The sequence below is a fragment of the Pelophylax lessonae genome, assembly GCF_965119305.1.
Source record: "Pelophylax lessonae genome assembly, chromosome: 9".
Taxonomy (NCBI): domain Eukaryota; kingdom Metazoa; phylum Chordata; class Amphibia; order Anura; family Ranidae; genus Pelophylax; species Pelophylax lessonae.
Genome location: NC_138776.1, coordinates 239,393,185 through 239,414,667, shown reverse-complemented (window position 1 = coordinate 239,414,667; position 21,483 = coordinate 239,393,185). Strand labels below are relative to the sequence as shown.

General features: G+C 45.3%; 1 protein-coding gene across 1 annotated transcript in view; it reads left to right on the top strand.

The window, feature by feature from the left end:
• OSBP (oxysterol binding protein) overlaps positions 1 to 21,483 on the top strand; it is a 93,845-nt gene that overhangs the window by 57,874 nt on the left and 14,488 nt on the right. The window contains exons 6-12 of the mRNA XM_082266739.1: positions 1,226 to 1,277; positions 8,073 to 8,204; positions 10,423 to 10,668; positions 15,122 to 15,242; positions 15,384 to 15,487; positions 19,956 to 20,051; positions 20,130 to 20,299. Coding sequence (XP_082122865.1) covers positions 1,226 to 1,277; positions 8,073 to 8,204; positions 10,423 to 10,668; positions 15,122 to 15,242; positions 15,384 to 15,487; positions 19,956 to 20,051; positions 20,130 to 20,299 — 921 coding nt within the window. The remainder of the gene's footprint in view (positions 1 to 1,225; positions 1,278 to 8,072; positions 8,205 to 10,422; positions 10,669 to 15,121; positions 15,243 to 15,383; positions 15,488 to 19,955; positions 20,052 to 20,129; positions 20,300 to 21,483) is intronic.

Sequence of the window (21,483 nt, the reverse complement as noted above, 5' to 3'; positions counted from 1 at the left end):
ATATGGACTGGTTGTGGATCCCACCTTTTCAATAAATACTTTATAGTTCTTATATAGGATGTTCCTTTTTTTTTTTTTTTTTTTTTTTTAACAAGGATTCTGTATGGAAGCCCAATTAAAGGCTTTCTTTGCCCTTGCAGGTTTAGCTCTGCAGCCAACTATAGTTACTAGGGATGCGCCGATACGTGTTTTTTTAAGAGCGAGTATGAGTACCGATACTTGTGTTCAAGTCAAGTACTCCTTGATACCAATTACTGATACTGTGAGGTGCTGTTTGAGCCCATACAAAATGAATGGAAAACCGTAAGTGATTTGGACAGGGTTCGCACCACGTTTCTCTACAAAACACATGTGATTCTTTCTAGTGGGCTGTGAGCCCATTCATTTTGTATGGCTCAAATCGCACAACAAAGGTATCGGTTTTAGGTATCCGAGCATTTGCACGAGTGCAAATACTAAATACCAGCACATATTCCGGTATCAGTGCAACCTAATAGCTGCCTTATCTATTTGCTAGACTTTTGCTAACTGGACAAGGCAAAGTAACAGAGATCAGGAACCAGTATTTGATGACCCTGCTCTCATAGAACAGTTGCAGCTGGTATCCTTAGGCGTATTATTTTGTGTTGATGCTCTACAGCAGCCTTTTTTAATCAGAGTGCCCAGGCACACTGGGGTTCCTTGAGGTTTTTTCAAGGGTGCCTTGGGGTAGGCTGCAGCCTAATTACCTTTTGATATATATCTGTTAGATATCCATAGCGCGGAACTTACTTCCTTCTATATTTTATATGCGGCCCGAGAAAATTTCTCTACACTCAATGTGGCCCAGAGAAGCCAAAAGGTTGGACACCCATGGTTTAAACCTTTATATACATCAAGGGGGTTAATAAGGTTCAGGAGGGCAGCTTTTTCAATATGAAACCAAAATCAAGAACATGGGGACATGACCTCAAACTAACTGGAGGAAAGTTCAAAGCGAATCTCCGAAAGTATTATTTTACTTAAAAAGGTGGTTGATGCTTGGAATAAACTACCAGCAGACGTAGTAAATGGCTTAAAGCATACTTCGAACAAACCTAGATCTATACTCAGGCCAGAACATTAATGAAAAAAATACACCAAAAAATAAATAAAAAATGGTCAGACTCAATGGACTACTCTGTATTTTTCTGCCATCACTTTTCTAGAAGAAACATGCTAATTATAAATGATTTTGTCCTCACAGGCGATCTGGTAGCAACATAAGTGCAGCGAGCTGCGACATCATGGAGGAGCAGGTAAATGTGGCAACTGTTAATCAAAGTCTGTGTCTCTTTTGATATTTTCTGCTATTTTTACTTTTGCTGTGCAGCTCTGATTGTGTTGTGTTTCAGGCATCACATGGAAAGTGCCTAGACAGGCACATAGAGCTTGTATCAGGAAGGAGGGCAGTTTGTAAAATGTGGTCTCAGAGTTCAAGGCAACAAAGCAGGATATGAATACGAGGGGTGACCTTGCCGCCAATGTTTGCAAAAGTGCTGGGTTTGTTGCTGTATTATCCTTCGCCTTGTCGCAAAATCAGTAGATGACCCAAAGAAAGCAAGCAGCCAGTGACATTGGAGCTGCTAGACCACATACCTTTTCACCAACTGTCTTTGATGTTGCACCTGCAAATACAGATCAGAAGTGGCAGATCCAGTATTTCCAACCCGACAGGTTTCTTCTGAAGGCTAAACTCCAGGCAGATACAAAAGACAAATTAATCCAATTAAGCATTTTTTTAAAGCATTTTTTAATGCTACCTAGTGTAAGCAGTGGCGGCTGGTGCTCGGTAATTCGGAGGGGGTGGCAAACCCATGCAGACCAATACTGGTCGGTCAGTCAGTTGGCAGGCGACACATTCCCCCCCCCCCCCCCAATCTGCCTCCTTACCTCCTCCTGTCCGAGCCGGGGAGTGCTGGATAGCTGAGCCGCTGTACTTCTCCTCCAGCCGTGTGTCTTCTGCCTCTTCCTGGCAACTAGCCAGTAAGATCGCTTCTCCTTTTGGGCAATTGGGAAAGTAGTCTCGCAACCCTCTTCCTGATTGGCTGGGAGGAGAGTCAGTGTGACAATAGCGAATATTCATTCGCTATTGTCACACAACTGGGTGGGTTTAGGGCGCAGTGCTCTGCACCCCGAGCCCACCCTTTTTTGAAGCCTATTTGAGCCTTTGGCTCTAATCATGTGCTGTCCTATGGGAATCTATGCGTCTGGTGCCCTGCATGTAGATTAGGGGGCCGGACGAATGTATAGGGGGGGGCGGCACCCCCAATGGACGGGCCGCCCCTGAGTGTAAGTATCTAAATCTGACTTGATATCCAGGGTTTTTATCCCCTATACAGCATTACTGAGAGGAAGGGGCAGCAGTGGTAGCCAATCAAGTAGGCTGCAGGCAAATGTGCTGAAGTTAGAAGTGAACAGAGAGATGACCTAATCGGTGTGCCAATGTTCTTTCACTGTTGAATCGCAAGCTTGTAAGCAAGCAAGGTGTAACCACTGTTCCACAAGAGGAACTACGGTTATTTCTCAAGAAATTAAAAGTCAGCTGCAGGCTTATAGTAAACCAGTCCAGGAGTTCTGCGCTGTCCTCACCCGAGCTGATTGTTTGCCAATCTTTGGGTCCCAGGTGCTGCCATCTTTACTGTGGGAAGCCAGCAGTGGCTTTCTCTGTTTCACAGCCAGTTCACGACTGTGCACTTTGAGTCCCGCAGCCTCCAGGGACATGTGATGTGTCCCAGGACATTGTGGGTGGGGAGGGCGGACCTTTATTAGTTCTTGCCTAGGTGTACCCACTCCCAGAAAAAAAAAAATGTTGAGGGGGGAGACATTGAGTAGAATGTTCACTTTTTCAGAGTTCTCCAATAACTTTAACAAAGAATGTGTTGTTGACCTGATGTTGCTAATGTGTGAATCCAATGCCTGAAGAGACGTAAAATGATTGTAAAGGAGCATTTATTTATTTTTTAAAAAGAACAAATATGTTATACTTACTGCTCTGTGCCAAGGTTTTGCACAAAGCAGCCTTGATCCTCCTTTTTTGCGGTCCCCTGCCGGCACTCCTGGCTCCTCCTCCCTGCCGAGTGCCCACCATAGAAAGTCGCTTGCTATAGGGGCACTCGTGCAGGCTTTCTCCCGAAATGGCTCGGTGTGTCCATAGATACACAAAGCGCAAAACCCCCCCCCCCCCCGTCACTGGTTGTAATTGACAGCAGTGGGGGCCAATGGCTCCTGCTGTTGTCTCTGAGCCAGTGAGGAGGGAGAGAGCAGAGCTATCCTCCGCTCTCATGCAAATTGCTAGGTCGATGGGAGGCTCCAGGCAGAAGGTTTTTTTTTACCTTCATGCTATATATGCATTTTTACCTGTGTTTTCTCTGGAGTTAACCTGTTACTAGATTGCTCATGGCCTCCTGATTGTCAGAATTGCGGAGAAGACACTGAAGTAGATTTAACTAAATCAATGGGATCCTCTTCCCACATGTGGACTGCAGCAGAGGCTGACTGGTTTGTAGTGCTGGCACCAATCCCCATAAGAGTGCCGCTGTTCACTTAAGCCTCGTACACACGCACCGATTGTTGGCCGTGAATTTTTGGCCAACGTCCAATCGGCCGATTGTCGGCTTGTTAGTATGATGCTTCCGACAACCGACTGCGACTTTTCGGCCGAAACAAAATCTGGTGTGCATGCTATAAAAGTTTTGTTGGCCGTCAACAGAACGGCCGATTGTTCGTCAGTCAGTACAGATTTCGGCAGACAAAAATCTGATGAGCAAGACTGGGCATGCTCAGAGAAGAAAAAACACACGGAAAGTAAATCAGCACATGACATCCCTTCTGAAGTTGGTTGTTGTTGGCCGAAAAAATTTGTGTGCAGTCTAGAGCACATTCCAAATAACACAACAACACTGGACAAAAGACGGCCGATCGGTCGGCCAACAATCGGTGCGTGTGTACGAGGCATTACTCTGTATATTTGCATTCAGGCATATATTCAGTGATTTAAACAACTTGATTAACTGGTTGCTTTATATGTGCCTTTCAACTAAAATCTAATGCTAAGTTTAAATCCCCCCTCCACTAATAAAAGCTGCCTTACTTTTTATATCTGTTCTATTTTTATTTATTTTATTTTTTTGCACTTGCATTTGCCCCCTTTGTTACTCTTTGTCTAGGCGAGGATGATATGTTGGCTTATTTCTGCAGCTTCCTGGGATACCCATGTCCCATATCCCAGGTGGCAGCGGGTTCCATACAGGACATTGATCCTGCAATATCTCAGAGACCTCTTGTAAACCAAACCTTTCAGAACCAAATCTCAGTCTGCAAGATCTGGTGCCCTTTCAAAAGGGCTTACTACAAGACCTAGTTTGAGAAAGCCAGCTTCCAGTGACCTTAAAAAGAAAGATGGTGGTGTGGGACAGGGCGGGAAGTGGTTGATTAAAGGAAGACAATGTGAGATTATACGGTATTTTTTTCTCTTTTGTTCATTGACGGACACAGCTTCCAAATCTTCTTAACCCTTGGGCTATACTGCCCCCTACAGGAGTAGGACACTAGGCAGGAAAAAGCTTGACTACGCCTATGGGCAGTCCCAGGGGGGGTGTACACCCACTCTCTGCTGTAGGCACTCAGTTTTTTTCTGTCTAGTCAGGAGTAGGGACCTAGTTCCTTGCTGGGATCTCTGGTCCTGGCGATTTTTTTTCTTTTTAAATGGAATTTTTTTCTTTGTTATTTTGTTTTTGGGAGAATCTACAATCAATTGCCGGACTGGGCGATGGAATGGATAATCTAGATCCAGGGGGTCCCCCCCAGTCTGGCCAGTGAGCACATGCAGACCGCACGTCTGCGATAGATCGGCCACGACATAGCCCCACTGGACGAGGGGCTGGCCTTCGAGGTAAACGTCTCGTTAGGACGCATAAGACCTGGCCTCGGCCTGAGTCGCAGCTTTTCTCCTGGCCGACAGCACCCACATTACAATGGAGCAGTGGTATGTCCGGAGCAGTGCCTACCCTGTTCCTGATATGGTAACTAGCTGTCCCTCTGTTTTGGGGTAGACCTGGGCCCCTCCCTGGGACAGTGGGACCCCCAGGTTCCCCTCCTTCCCTCCAGCCCCTCTAAAATGTTTGTGGTCACTGTGGGACTTTCGCCCCCCCCCCCCCTTGTCCCTGGGTGAGGTTATGAGCTGGCTGTTGCCACATGCTCTTAAGGGGGGCTGGTTGGAGCTGGTGCGCAACGGGGGTTGAGCACCCTGGGGGTTGGTGACTGGGGCAGGAATGTCCTCTGGGCTCCCTGCGGTGTTTGTTGAGCTGAGGCAGCAGATAGTTTAGCATCCATGGGTACGCACCTCACGCTGCCATATTCAGCCAAAAATGTAGGACAAGGCTTTGCGGCCTACTAGTCAGAAACTACGAGAGGCGGCCCCTGTGAGGGTGACTGAAGCCACTCCCTCCCGATTGAGCATCCGCCTTCCCCTCCGCTGCCCCTGGGTAGTCTGCTCCCCTGGGGCTCGAGTCCAAGCGGCTGGGCGCCCACATCATTTTAGGCCGCGTCTTGCCGGCCGAGTCAGGCGCCTCTGTTGGGGGGACGGCCCAGTGTGTTTTATCTGAAGCCCCCACTCTTCCTTTGGCCATCTGCCAGGCTGGGATCTGTGAACTTGCGCTGGGCCTCCCCAACAATTTAGGCTGTGGCCTGCTAGGCCCTGTGGTCAGCTTGGCACCTTGAAAGGGGTGGCTCTGTGAGGGCGTTTCATTTTTTTAATAACAGCCTTGCCACCATTATTGTGTGGGGCACCTGCCTCTTTTAGCGCTGCGGGACCATCAGGGTATCCTGCCTGTGTCCGCAGCGGGCAGCCCCCTTTTTAAGGGGGCTATTTCCTATTATGCCCTCTATGGAGGACGACCCCCTTGTATTTTTTTTTTTTTTTTGCGGAGTTCAGTAGGTTGTCCATTTGTGGGCACTTGGTCGGCATCCCCTTTGCGGAATCGCAGTTGGCAACCTGCCTTGATTGTTCTGTTTTCCGGGTGAGCTTAGTATATAGCGACCCCACTGGGTCTGCATCCACGCACCCTGGGAGCTCAGATAGTGAGGATGGTTCCAGGTGCCCGATGAATGCTCTGGAAATCCGAGCCATCAGCTTTTGTCTGGCTCATTGGACCATTCCTCTTCAGGGGTGTCGGGTACAAATTAATTTGGACAATGCCACGGCCGTGGTCAGTTTCAATCACCAAGGGGGCACAAGTAGTGTCCTAGCAGCTCGGTAAGAAGCCGGCATTCTAAGGTGGGCTGACCGGTTTGTTCCAGCCATCTCAAATTTTTGCCATGACTCCTGTGCAGGATCAAAGCAGAAGAGATTCTGTCCAGACTGACCTTGCCGGTCTTGGTACGCCGATTGGGTACGGCTGGTCGCCGATGCTCCTTGGGTACTTTCGCTCAGGAGTAATCTGCTGTCCCAAGGACCGATCTTTCATCTTGACTTAGTCGCTGGCTTTAAAGGCTTGACTGCTGTGCGCCAGGTGCTGAAGGATGAAGGTTTATGATGGAGTCAGTGATTCCTACGTTGTTGAAAGCTAGGAAATCTACTTCTAGGAAGATCTACTATCGTACGTGGAAGATGTACATTGGGTGGTGTGAGTCTCTTGGGTTTCATCCTCGCTCCTTCTCAGTGGCTCGGAATCTTCACCTTCTTTCAATGGGTTGTTGAACAGAAGTTGGCCTTGAGTACCATCAAGGGCCAGGTGTCGACTTTGGCGGTCGTCTTCCAACGACCCTTGGCCACACACTCCCTGGTGCATACCTTTCTTTAGGTTGTCTGATATTTGTTTCCTCCAGTGCGATCTCTGTTGCCGCTTGGACCTCAATTTGGTGCTTTCGGTCCTCCAGAACCCTCCCTTTGAGAATCCTCGGGAGATTTCCTTGCTTACACTGTCTCAGAAGGTGGCTTATTTGGTGGCTTTCACCTCTACGCGCAGGGTGTCGGAAGTGGTGGCATTATCCTGTCATTCACCTTACTTGGTCATTCACAGAGATAAGGTGGTTCTTCGCCCCTGTCCGTCGTTCCTCCCAAAGGTTGTCTCTGATTTTTCATTTGAATGAAGACATTGTGTTGCTCTCCCTGTGTCCCAGGCCTAAACATCCTAAGGAAATGGCCTTGCATGCCTTGAATGTGGCCCGGGCAATTAGGATGTACCTGGCAGCTACAAAGTCTTTTAGGAAGTCAGACTCACTATTTGTGCTTACGGATGGGCCTCGGAAAGGGTTGTCCACTTCCTCTGCAACCATTTCCAGGTGGATCAGACAGACAGTGGTTCAGTCCTATTCCATCAGGGGTCAGGTTCCTCCTTTCCCTGTCAAGGCGCACTCTCCTCGGGCACTTAGTGCCTCCTGGGCCTTCCGTTATCAGGCGTCAGTGACTCGGGTTTGCAAGGCGGCCACCTGGTCGTCAGTGCTCACTTTTACAAAGTTCTATAAAGTTGATGTGTTGGCATCTGCGGATGCTTCTTTTGGCCACAAGGTTTTTCATTCAGGCTGCTGTTTAGAGGACTTGATTCTCTTTGAGGGTGTGTTGTTTTTTTCAGGTGGGCTCCAGTTGTTTTGGTTGAGCTCCTGTTTACCTGGTTGGCTACTGTTTAGCCTTGGAAATTTTTTTGCTGTTCCCACCCCTCATGTTTAACACGAAGACGAACACGTGAAGATCAGGAGCTGTGTCCGTCAATGAACAAAAGAGAAAATGTGATTTTTGACTTACCGTAAAATCCATTTCTCTGATGTTCATTGACGAACACAGTTCGGAGTTGTAAATCTTCTGACACTGCTTGTAAGAAAACTGAGTACCTATAGCAGATAGAGGGAGTATACCCCCTGGGACTGCCCATAGGCGTAGCCAGATTCTTTTTCTGCCTAGTGTCCTACCCCTGTAGGGGGCTTATAACCCAACGGTTATGAAGAGGAGGAGCTGTGTCCGTCAATGAACATCCGAGAAATGGATTTTACAGTAAGTCAAAAATCCAATTTTTTTTTCTTTTATTCACTTAGCAATAATTGTTCATTTTCCTTAGACCCGCCCGGCTTCAGAAGACACAAGAAAGGAAAGACGCACAAGAATTCCACATAAACCCAACTACAGCCTTAACCTATGGAGTGTTATGAAGAATTGCATTGGAAAGGAGCTCAGCAAGATACCAATGCCTGTAAGTAGTGCTCGGAAGGAGATGAACATACTCCTCTGCCAAATCTAGGGAAGGAAAGGGCTTGATATGCAAATTCTAATTTCTTCTAAAGAGGGGTTTCATTGGTCTACCACCTCCAACACTTCTCTTTCTCATTTGTAAGGCCAGAGTGTTGGGCTAGTATTGAGGCATTGGAGGGAACAAGCCAGTCCTTTTCATTATTAGATTAAATGAGATTTAGCATTTTGTAATACCACGCGTTTTATGTTGGATGATAAGTACAGGTTCCTCTAGGTTCAACAGTTGTTTTCCTGTAAACAGTTTAGCAGGTTTTAGAAAGGGACAGGTTTACTTTAACGTTGAAATCAGGGAAATTTTTTTCTTTCCCCATGCAGTGGGGCTATCCCACACTGCATGGGTTAACTGGCCCTATACTCACCCGTTCTTCTGCTCCAGCTGCAAATGGCGCTCCCCACAATCCAGAAGGGGACTGTCCCTGACATCCTTGCGTCCAGAGCAGGTCTATGGGCATGACGACATCAGGAATAGTCCACCACACAAGACTGCTAGGCCACGGGGGGACAGGAGCTGCTGGGAGGATCGGAGAACTAGGTAAGTATATCTCAGCTCTCCAGTCCCCTAGACAAAAACGAGCAGTTAACCCGTGCAGCTCAAGGTGTAGTTTGTGCAGGGCTATGGGCTTTCCCCAAGTGAGAGTGCTGGAGTGGCGATGGGAGTGAAGAGAAGGGGAGTATAAGCAGCTAGGGTATTTGCCATTTAGTGCCGGTTCACACTACCGCGGGCACGACTTCGGGGGCGACCCGTGAAGTCCCGTGCGCCGCGACTTCGGCGCAACTTGCACGGACTTCATATAATGAATGTCAATGCAAGTCGCTCCGATGTCGCGCTGAAGTAGTACAGGATCTATTTTCTAAGTCGGAGCGACTTGAGTCGCTCCTATTAGAATGGTTCCCGTCGCACTGCATGGACCGCGACTTGTCAGGCTGACCAGTCGCCTGACAAGTCGCGGTAGTGTGAATGGGCACTTAAGGTAACTTGTTGCTTTAAAGAGTAACTCCACTTTTGTTGAGAAAAAACGTTCCCCTTTGGGTGATCTATGTACGTGGCAGGGATTTTGGCGAACTTTGTTGCAGATTCCTACCTTTTGTTATTCTGAAGAAATAGCAGTTTGTTGGTCTGTGACCAACGGCACAGTGAATCTGTATGGGAGTGGTTTTATAATTATCAATCAGCTGCTGCACCTGCAGGGCTCTAATGAGGAAATTGCATCTCTTTCAGATGCAGATTGAAAAGGAAAGGTCATTTTTAATAGCATTCAATTACAATATGATTTGTGTTGCAATTGTATATGCTATATATTTTGTTTTTTCATAATTATTTGCTAATTTATTTTCCCACGAAAGTGAAGTTACCCTTTAGGTCATGGGTGTCCAACCTTTTGGCTTCTCTGGGCCACATTGAGTGTAGAGAAATTTTCTCGGGCCACATAAAAAATTAGGGATGCACCGAAATGAAAATTCTGTGCCGAAACCGAAAATGCAGGATGCCCTTGGCCGGAAACCGAAAATGACTTTTTTCCCCCAAATGATTTTAAAATAGATAGAACAGGGGCATACACCAAAAACAGACAGGCGTACACTTGTAGCTGCCACCCTGTCGCAGTATAGTGGTTAATTTAATTACCAATGGTATTTGTATTATGCAGCATGAGGGGGTTAATGTATTGCCACTTCTGGTCACTGATGAATTAGTGACCGACCAGTGGCAGTTAATTAGCAGTTAATTAACCCCTTTGTGCTGCATTAGTGGCACCAGTGTCAGTGTTGCACTGCTACTGGTTGCACTAATGCAGCACAAAGGGGTTAATTAACTGCCACTGGTCGGTCACTAACGCTATAAAGGAACACTCTAACCACCATGACCACTTCAGTGATTTAAAGTGGTCCTGGTGGTAGGAGTCAGAACCACTGCACATGCTGCCCCCCTCCCCTTCGAGGCAGCCTCTGCCTACCATTGGTTGGAAGCTGCTGTGGCCATGCCCCCGACCTGACTTCCTTCCTCCCCAGCAAAAAAATTGTCAGGGGACAGTGGGTCGCATTGCCTGCGACTCCAGGCCGCAGGTTGGACATGCCTGCTTTAGGTGAAGTCGTACGTTTGTCTAGGCCAGCTTTAAGTGGAGGTACTATTTAACAATCTTGCATCCCCCCTCTTTTGGTAGGTAAACTTCAACGAGCCACTCTCAATGCTTCAGCGTCTGACCGAGGACCTGGAATACTACCACCTGCTGGACCGGGGGGCTCAATGTGAGAGTGCGCTTGAACAACTTTGTCTAGTGGCTGCTTTTACCGTATCTTCTTACTCCACCACCGTCTTCCGCGTCAGCAAACCCTTCAACCCGCTGCTTGGAGAGACCTTTGAGCTGGATCGAATGGAAGACTGTGGCTACCGCTCGCTGTGTGAGCAGGTCTGCATTGTATTTTATCTTTTTTATTTTTTTGCAAGCCACAATGATCATTCATTCTAAACGTTTAGGATAATTGTTGCGCTTGACAAAAAATGAATAAATACAATTTCTCTTACGTCCTCCGACAGTCGCCGCCGCCTCTAAGTCATCACTATTGGGTATTGACTTCCGAAAAGTAATGACTTGGAGGCGGCGGCGACTGTCGGAGGACTCAGAGAAAGGAATTTTACAGGTAAGATTTTACATAAATTCCGTTATACATATAAAGAGACGATAGCAGCTAGCGCAGTGCTGTCAATCCACAACATATCAAATGATACAAAGAAAGGGGGTGCATAAGAATAATTAATTAAATACCAAAGTCCATAATGAAGGAACCATGTAAGGTAGGTGGAAGTAGATCTGGGAATCTGTGGAAAAGCCTTGACCAGCACCCAATCACACAGCTGCTTACCAGAGGATATAGACCCCTATTACAGAGATCTATATAGGCATGATGAATATAATCCTTGGTCACAAAAGGCTCAGTGAAGATCGCGGAGAGATATTCAATATTCTACTTTGAATGGATCCACTTGCAGATCATATAGGCACGATTCCACCATTAAGCAGATATATATGTGGAAATAAAATAATTGCTCCTCATAGTGTAGTTGTATGCATAGGTTTATTGTAATAAATATTAACCACTTGCAGTTAAATGCTGATCCACACTGGAAATCCAAATACAACATTATTCCGAGGGTTAATCCACTATGCGGCATTTGAACACAAAAGAAAGACCGCCAAAATCCCGGCGAGCATTGGCTAGAGGAGCATCTTGAGTTCTTCCTGCTTCCCACATTCTAAATGACCACGTTTAGCTCTTGTAGGTGAGCTCCATCCAGAGTTTTCAGTTAGTTGCTGGCACAGTCCTTCAAAACTGGCATAATTCCAGCTTTACTCCAGGCAGATAAGTAAGGCCTTAACTTGTGATTTTTCTAAGTACCCAAATTCAGCATGGTATCCGCTTCTTGCAATCCAGTATTCAATACTGGGGAGGGTGCGCAGGATTGGAAGACAATACTGCAAATATGTTATCAATAGACATGCTGATAGGAGAAGAGAGGGATAACTTCAACAGTTTGCTGCTGCTCTTTCACTTTTCAGCTAGTAGGCTGAGGGTGGAGAGAATACATCTCTATATTATTCAAAGTACATTTAAAGGCTCCTTTATGACAATCTAAACAAGTATCAAATCTAAATAATTACTATGTAATACAGTGGACAAGCTTCATAAACTTCCTTTCTTTTCTTTTTTTAATGAATGTTAAAGTATGGATCTAGCGCCAGGGAGATATGAGGCTATCTAAAAAGTAAAGACGTATACACTTGCTGCCAATTGACTACACAATAAATGCAGCAGCAGGATAGGAAACAAAACATTGGTGCAAAAAGTGCTAGACTTTAATATCATAAAGTGATAAGTGCCTAATCAATGTAGGAATAAATATTAAATATTAAATGGCACTTTTCCACTGCAAGTACCGGCTCGGCTCTACTCGGCCCTGCTTGCTTTTCCACTGCGGTACCGCATGGTATAGTGTCGGAACGGTTCGGTACGGTACGGTATAGGTTTGCTTTTCCACTAAAGTAGTACTAAAGTTAAGTGGGTGGGATAACAACGGGGTGGGTGTGATTCTCTGACCAATCAGTGGCTAGTAGTGACTGCATGCAAAGGATTGTGGGATATGGTACCTGTTGGAACCACAATCGAGTAGGTACTGTTTTTTCAGAGCCGTACCGTACCGTTCGGTTCCATGCAGTGGAAAAGCAAACCTATACCGTACCGAACCGTTCCGACCCTATACCATGCGGTACCAGCAGTGGAAAAGCACAAAAGCGTGCCGAACCGCCGATTTCTTTTTTTTTTAACCTACTTTATTAAAGTTTTTTCAGAAACGAGTGTTTACAGTGAAAATATAACAAAAATAATACTGCTCAAATACATGAAGGAAACATCACAAAAAGTTCAATTGAGACAGATCTTGTACACGTGAATAGTGAAAACTAGGGTAACAATACGAGATCTTCTATATTTTGGCAAAAAAGCAGAAAAGAGTGTTTAAATGTAGGGATGAAAGCTCCAATGTACTTGGCCAAAATCATACTCCAATGTGATTGCCCAAACCCTGCAGTGGTACAGAGACAAAATTGACCCTTTCTTTACAGAGGAATTCTCAAGTCGTCAGAATTTACTGCCACCTACAGGATTGGACACTTGCACACAAAAAAATACAGTAGACCATCCCAGGGTATAACCGCCTCTCACTGTGCATAGTCGTGGTCCTCCATTGTCATCAATACACGCAATGTTACAGCTGGCACTGGAGCATGTGCATATAGACAGGAAATGGCTAAAAGAGGGTGGGGAGGTCAGCAGTGCTGGGATGAGATAAGAAAAAAATGTAAAGTGTTTTATGAAACAAAAACCTAATTGACACACAGTGTAGTGCTGACTACATATAGACACATACCGCGTTTCCCCGAAAATAAGCCCGGGTCTTATATTAATTTTGGCACCAAAAGACACAGTAGGGCTTATTTTCGGGGTAGGTCTTATAATGTTCTGTCCCTCTCTGCCCTCCCTGCTGCCTGCCAGAAATCCCGTGTAAACCTAGTTTAGTGTATATAAAATCCTAGGATGCACTTAATTAGTGTTTTTATATACTCTCCAGTGAGTGTTTTTGTAATACAATTGTGTGAAATAACCTTCATTACGGTACATCGCTGCTCTGTGTTCAGCTAATCTCCTGCTCTCTCCTGTCTTTCTCCTCTCATAGCTGTCAGAGGGGGATCTCAGCCCCTCCCCTCTGCAGTGTACACAGAAGAGCCGGGTGTTCCGTGGTAGATTAGATTAGAATAGGTTTAGCTGATCTGCCTCTCTGCTGTACTTATTTCCCTGGCCGACAGCTGGGGGTCACGGAAGCTCCGATGTACCCAAGGTATTTCCCACAATTCTAATCGAACATCTGGTGTATAGCTGCGCGATTCTGGCCAAAATGAGAATCACGATTTTTTAGCTTGGAATAAAGATCACGATTCTCTCACGATTCTCTGTGTAACAAAAAAAAAATTGGGATAACTTTACGGTTACGTTTTTTTTTTTTATTCATTAAAGTTTATTAATTGCGTTTGAAAGACTGCTGCGCAAATACAGTGTGACATAAAATATTACAACAATCGCCATTTTATTCTGTAGGGTCTCTGCTAAAAAATATATAAAATGTTTGGGGGTTCTAAGTACTTTTCTAGCAAAAAAAACTGATTTTAACTTGAAAGCAACAAGTGTCAGAAAAAGGTCTAGTCTTTAAGAGGTTAAACTTCCTTTCTCCCTGGCAGAGGGAAGGAAAAGATACAATGTAATCATTTTGTTTATAGTTACTGGGAGACTTAAAATGCTGATAGGCGTTTGCGGGAGGAAAGATACAATGTAATCATTTTGTTTATAGTTACTGGGAGTTTTCCACAGCTGTTTTCTCGAGCATATGTCAGGTTTAGATCGTCGGGGGGGGGGGGGGGGGGGGGGGGTGAATCGAGATCGCGATTTTCATACGATTAATCGTGCAGCTCTAATCTGGTGCTTCTGTGTAAACTGCAGAGGGGAGGGGCTGAGATCCCCCTCTGACAGCTAAGGTATGAGAGGAGAAAGACAGCAGGGAATCGGCTGAGAGCAGAGCGGCGATGTAAGGAAGGTATTTCACAGTATTATATTACAAAAACACACTGGGCATTATTTAAAATGCTAATAAAGTGCATCCTAGGATTTTTCATACACTAAACTAGGGCTTATTTTCGGGGTAGGGCTTACTTTCGGGGAAACACGGTATATAGCAAATTCAGTGTCATCCAAGCAGAGTTTACATCCACTTTTTTTTTTAATTGCAAAAAGTAACTTTATTGAAAAGAAAGTTGCAACATACAGTAGATATATGCATATATGTACAGAAAACAATGAAAGAAAAAGGGATCATATTAGGCACAACAAAGTACAAAATAACACTTGCAAGAAGTAAAACGGGATGAGGGAGAAGGGCACACATGTTCAAACAAAGGGGAGCACATTAGGGAGTGGGCTTAAGAGACGAGAAGAAGCAGTGAGAGCGGCCACAACAATTCCCATGGACCCTATGACTCCGCGGAGGGCTCCTGAAGACATCTATCCCAGATTTTATTAAATTTCGTTGGTCATCCTCTGTTGATATAAATCAGGCGCTTATAAGGCAAAATCCTGTTGACCTCTAGCTTCCGAGAATAAGGAGTCGGCGGTGCACTACGCATCCACTGTCTGGCAATACATTTCCTAGCGATAAACAAGTTTACATCCACTTTTAGGTGAAAAGATTGAGTGATAAGAGTGAATGTTTTGTGAAAGGTGTCTAGCACTGTCTCTGACCATTTGTGTCGGCTACAGGTCAGCCATCACCCCCCTGCTGCAGCACACCACGCAGACTCTCGCCATGGATGGACCCTGCGGCAGGAGATCAAGATCACAAGCAAGTTCAGAGGAAAATACCTCTCCATCATGCCCCTCGGTAAGTGCTCCAGTCAAGATGTGTTGGGTAAGCCCTCATTTTATTCAGGTCCCACTATAGCTAGTAGTAGTTTGTCACATTCCATCATCCTTTCTATGGAGTTTTTATATTCTCTTTTTGACGTTTGGCTTTTCCTCCTAGGTACCATACACTGTATATATCACAACTCTGGGAACCATTATACATGGAAGAAAGTGACCACAACTGTTCACAATATCATCGTAGGAAAATTATGGATTGACCAGGTATGACTTGCTCTCTATTCACAGAATCACCTTGCTTCTGTCCATACCCTGTTGGGTATGCCACATTCACAAAATGCCACTCGCATCTACAAATGGCCATTCTCTTGGGGGGGGGGGCATCCTGGTTCTGGGAGCTTACCTTGGCTAGCACCACTTCCATAAAAAGGGCATTCCCAGCTTCAAGCCTGCTTACAAAGTTTCTTTTCAGAATGTATGGGGACTTGGTAAATCATTTTAACCACTTTACCACCGGAGGATTTTGCTGTCTTACGTCTGGGCCACTTTTTGCGATTCGGCGCTGTGCGAATTTAACTGACAATTGCGCGGTCGTGCGACGCCGTACCCAAACGAAATTTACGTCCTTTTTTCCCCACAAACAGATCTTTCTTTTGGTGGTATTTGATCACCTGTGCGATTTTTACTTTTTGCGCTATAAACAAAAAAAGAGCGTAAATTTTGAAAAAATAACAATATTTTTCACATTTTTTTTATATGAAATTCCCCCCCAAAAAAATGTAAAAATCAAAATGTTTTAAAATTTTTGGCCAATTTGTTTTCTGCTACCTATGTTTGGTAAAAAAAATCACAATAAGTGTATTTTGATTGGTTTGCGCAAAAGTTATTGCGTTTACTAAGGGAAAGATTTCTGTCATTTTTGGGTGTTTTTTTTTTTTTTTTTTTTTTAACGCGTAATGGCGGCGATCTGCGATTTTTTTTTTTTTTTTTTTTTGCGGGACTGCGACATTGCGGCGGACAGATCGGACCCTTGACTGACATTTTTGACACTTTTGGGGGTACCAGTGACATTACTACAGTAATCAGTGCTATAAATATGCACTGTTACTGTAAAAATGACACTGGCAGGGAAGGGGTTAATTTTATTGGAGAGGGAGGGGTTAATGTATGCCTGGTGCTTACTAACGTGTGGGGGGGGGGGGTGACTGAGTGACATAGGGACAGATCGGATGTTCAGCTATGCTGAACCCTGCAATCTGACCCTGCCTGTCACTGAGGAGATCCGCCCGCTCTGTTTACACAAGCGGGTGGATCTCCAAACTAGAATCCCCGACGATCGGGGAAGAGCAGCGGCAATCGCCGCCGCTCCTCCCCTGGCCCGACTCCCGCTGTGACTGAACACAGCAGGAGCGAGCCTCCAGCGGCGCGCGCGCGCCGCCCACAAGGGGCGGAGTCCAGCGACGTAGGTCTACGTCGCTGGACGATAACGAGCCATATTGCTGCAGTAGCAGCAATGTGAGCGGAGTTAAAGTGGTTAATAACAGTTTCTTGGTTGATAATCGGCCTGCCACTCCAACCCCAGTACCCTTCTCATGGCTGCAAAATGCAATGTACACCCCCAGCCTCCAGTAGAAAGGTGTGGGGGCAGAAGGCTGCAGACCATTTGTCAATCAAGAAACGTTATGACCAACAATTGGCTATCTCCATGTAAAAGTATCATAACTTATTATGCATGTACTGTAATTGGATATTTTTGAATGCTAATATACATTGATAATATAATCTATTGGATCTCTTTCAAATCAAAATCAATGGAGAGACTTTTGTTACTCTCTTAACTAGAGAAATGCATGTCAGGTTCACTTTGAAACAACTGCAAAAATTCACCTGTTCTTTCTCTGCTCTTGGGGGGGAGCTTGGAATTTGCCCTTTTAAAATGTTTGTTTTTTTTTTTTTTTTTAATCATACCTAGGTAGATGCAGCATGGGTCCGATGCTGCATCTGTCAATCGCCGGCTCTAAGACTGACAACCAAGCGATCAAACACCGCTGATCCCTCAGTTCTCAGTGCTTCATGAGCAGAGAGCTGGTTACTCTGTCACCACTGTCTGCCCTCTAATAATATCGATATAAGGGGTCAATTCTCCAGGGGAGGTGGGATTCAGACAGGTGCCTCCAACAACTGGAGAGGAAGAAGGGGTGGTAACAACCCCCCCTCCCCATGTTCATTGGAGGGGCTTGCCCAGGCTCTCAGTGGCTTGCTAAGAGGCTGAGCTAGGTGCCAGTCCAGGCTCCTGGGTGGATCATGACCATATTGGGATCTTTCCCCAGTCTGGGTCTGGCTCTGTGACATCAACCGACAGCAGGCTTCAGCCCCTTGTCAGCTGAAAATGGGTCACAGGAGTGCAAAACAAACTGCACTGTTACTCATTGGAGAAGTACAGCCAAACCAGCTTTGACTCTACTTCTCCTTTAAGTATGGCTTGTACTGACTATCCTTATATCCTTATACCAACTTTTATTGGCGGACTAGTATGTTTTCTCTTCTATTCATTAAAGGACACAGCTACATAGTTAGTCAGGTTGAAAAAAAGTCCAAAAGTATTGAAAAACCCAACCATACAATCCCACAGGGCTCAAAATTTAAAGTCCTGAGCTACTAGCCAGGCCTTAAGGGTTACTCGCCACCAGTTGCCCCACCCAACTCCTACCCTGCCCCGCCCCTAATTCTGCCCCTAAACACGCCCTCATAAATTATCTCATAAAATTACACTGTTAAATGTTTTTGCATTAATGCAGAAGTTACAAAAATAAATATTAATAACGTTTTCAGTGCAGCCCATCAGTGACTATCAGTGCAGCATCATCAATAAAGCTTATCAGTGCGGCCTCAACAGAGCCCATCAGTGAAACCTAAACAGTGCCCATCAGTGCAGCCTGATCAGTGCCTATCAATGCAGCCTCCCCTGTGCCCATCAAAGCAGTCTGACCCATGCCCATCAAAGCAGTCTCACCCATGCCCATCAAAGCAGTCTCACCCATGCCCATCAAAGCAGTCTCGCCCGTGCATGTCAATGCAGCCTCGCCAGTGCATGTCAATGCAACCTCACATCAGAAGGATGCACGTGTCACATGGCTCAATCCATTGCAGACCCCGCATGTGACACAATGGGGCATGCACATGTTGGGGAGCAGGCCAGCCCTATACCAGGACATATAGTGCCAAAGTAGTATAATACCCAGTGACAAACGATATCGATTGTAAACAGCATCCAGGCCCAATATATATGTGGCTGGGATGAAGAAAAGCCAGGGAAGGAAAAGCAAAGCATATATCCGTCCCCAAATATTGGAGGTGGATCCATAGAGGACAAAAATAAAGGAAACAAAAATGAGATGGGTAAAAAATAATACGAATAAATAGTAAAGTGAAAGTGAGCACGAGTAAATATCGGCAGACTAACTCTCTTACATCTTTACAGATACCAGGCAGATATATTTCCAGCAAGAGAAAACATGGTATCGATACAGTATATAGGACATATACAGATACATTGGGGTGTATATAAAAATGTATACAACATGAGGCATGAATATACATGAATCATAGACAAGCTTTCGATTAAACCAAAAAGAAGGAAGTGAGAATTGGGGAAACCAAGAGAGAAGAAAGGAAGTGCAATCATAGATTCACCTCAGAACCTGGCCGGATAATGACAGAGCGGCGGATCATCCCACTGTTACAGTTTTAATTGAAATTGCCGGGCGCTTGGTGACACACACAGTCCCGCCTCCTAGCCCGGCTTCTTTGATAGACGTCTCACGTCCTGGTTGGCCAGGTGTTCTGTTTATCAAAGAAGCCGGGCTAGGAGGCGGGACTGTGTGTGTCACCAAGCGCCCGGCAATTTCAATTAAAACTGTAACAGTGGGATGATCCGCCGCTCTGTCATTATCCAGCCAGGTTCTCAGGTGAATCTATGATCAATACATCCTCTCATGCCCAGGAGCTTCTGTCTGATGCATCGGCTGGGCTGGCCGGCTTTCCTCCTTCTCTCCTCTCTTCACCTGATCGGCTCCCGGAGCAGCCCCACGCTCGCTCTCCCTAAATAAATTTCCACTCGCAAAATGCGAGCAGGCGAGTGGAAAATTTGAGGGCTGCAATCCCATATACACAATCCTATACCTGCAGTTGATCCAGAGGAAGGCGAAAAAACCCCAGCAAAGCATGATCCAATTTACTACAGCAGGGGAAAGAAAATCCTTCCTGATCCCCCGAGAGGCAATCTGATATTCCCTGGGTCAACTTTACCTAACAAAATTTTAGTACCCAGTTATATTATTTACACACAGGAAAGAATCCAGGCCTTTTTTTATAGCAATCTAGTGAGCTGGCCAGAACCACCTCTGGAGGGAGTCTATTCCACATTTTCACAGCTCTTACGGTGAAGAAACCTTTCTGTATTTGGAGATAAAATCTGTTTTCCTCTAGATGTAAAGAGTGCCCCCTTCTCCTCTGTGATGACCTTAAAGTGAATAACTCAACACCAAGTTCACTATATGGACCCCTTATGTATTATTACATGGTGATCCCCCCTTAATCTCCTTCTCAAGAGAGAATAAATTCAGCTAAATCAGTAGAGGGATGGAGTTGGCTATGGTCTTCATTGAACTCAAAGAAAAGGACGTTTTTAGTGATGTTTCATAATTTTATATGTTTTTTTATGTCTTCACAGTCAGGGGAAATAGAGATTGTAAATCACAAGACGGGAGATAAGTGTAAGCTTAAGTTTGCTCCTTACAGCTACTTCTCCCGGGACGTAGCCCGTAAGGTGAGTACGTGATACCCTTCTATACAACCTTTGTAACCGGTGCACTCGAGGCTCTTCTAACCTGCTGCCATCTTACAGGTGACTGGGGAGGTGATGGACGCAAGTGGTCGCTTGCACTATACTCTAATGGGGACGTGGGATGAGAGGATGGAGTGTGCAACTGTATGTTCTACCAGCAATTTTGAGAATGGAGGAGGGGACCGGGTCCCAGAGAGCAAGACGCTGCTATGGAGAAGAAATCCATTACCGTATGTGTATATTCAGAATTTTTTTTTACTAGGTCTTTACTCTCTTGATTATGTTCACCTTGAAATAAAAGAGCACCAGTCCTTTTCCAGCAAATGGTAAAGCACTACTGTGTTCTGATGGTTTACAATAGCAGGTCCTAAACTTGTCCCATGTGTTTTTCTTGGCTGCCTATATCCACTATACCAGGTTGGAGGAGGGGGTAGGAGTTTTCTACAACATCATGTCTTGATTTTTTAGATAGGCTGAAAAATGCAACTCTGCTCCACAGCACTTGACTTCTCTGGGTAAGTAATATGCTGGTAGATAGGAAGTATAGAAATCAATTTCAGGTGAAGAGTTTGGTTTTAACCGCTTGCCAACCGCCGCACGACTATTTACTGCGGCGGTCAGCCCCTCACAGGCAGAGCGACGTAGTACTACGTCGCTAGCCTGTGAGGGTCTAGGGAGGGAGCGAGCGCCCCCGCGCGTGTGACCGGCGGACCCGATGTCCGCCGATCACTCAGCGATTGTCGGTGCAGAGGGAGAAAGGCAGGCGGCTGATTTAGACAAGCCGCCTGTCATTCTCCCCTGTGTAGAAACAATGATCATACGGTTCTACTATGTAGGACTGTTGATCACTGTTCCTACAGCTCAAGCCACAGCCAATCACAGTTAGAATCACGCCCCTAGGGACACACACCGCCCCTCCCTCTCAAAAAAGTTAACCCCTTCACTGCCAGTGTAATTTTACAGTAGCAGTGCATATGCATAGCACTGATTACTGTAGAAATGTCACTGGTAACCCCAAAAGTGTCAAAAATGTCAGTCAAGGGTCCGATCTGTCCGCCGCAATGTCGCAGTACCGCAAAAAAAAAAAGTAGATCGCCGCCATTACGCGTTAAAAAAAAAAAACAAAACACCAAAAATGACAAAAATCTTTCCCTTTGTTAGTAAACGCGATAACTTTTGCGCAAACCAATCAAAATACGTTTTTTTTTTTTTTTTTACCAAACATATGTAGCATAAAACAAATTGGCCTAAAATGTTAAAAAATTTTGATTTTTACATTGTTTTGGGGGGGAATTTCATATAAAAAAAAATGTGAAAAATATTGTTATTTTTGCAAAATTGACGCAATTTTTTTGTTTATAGCGCATGATCAAAAAATCGCACAGGTGATCAAATACCACCAAAAGAAAGCTCT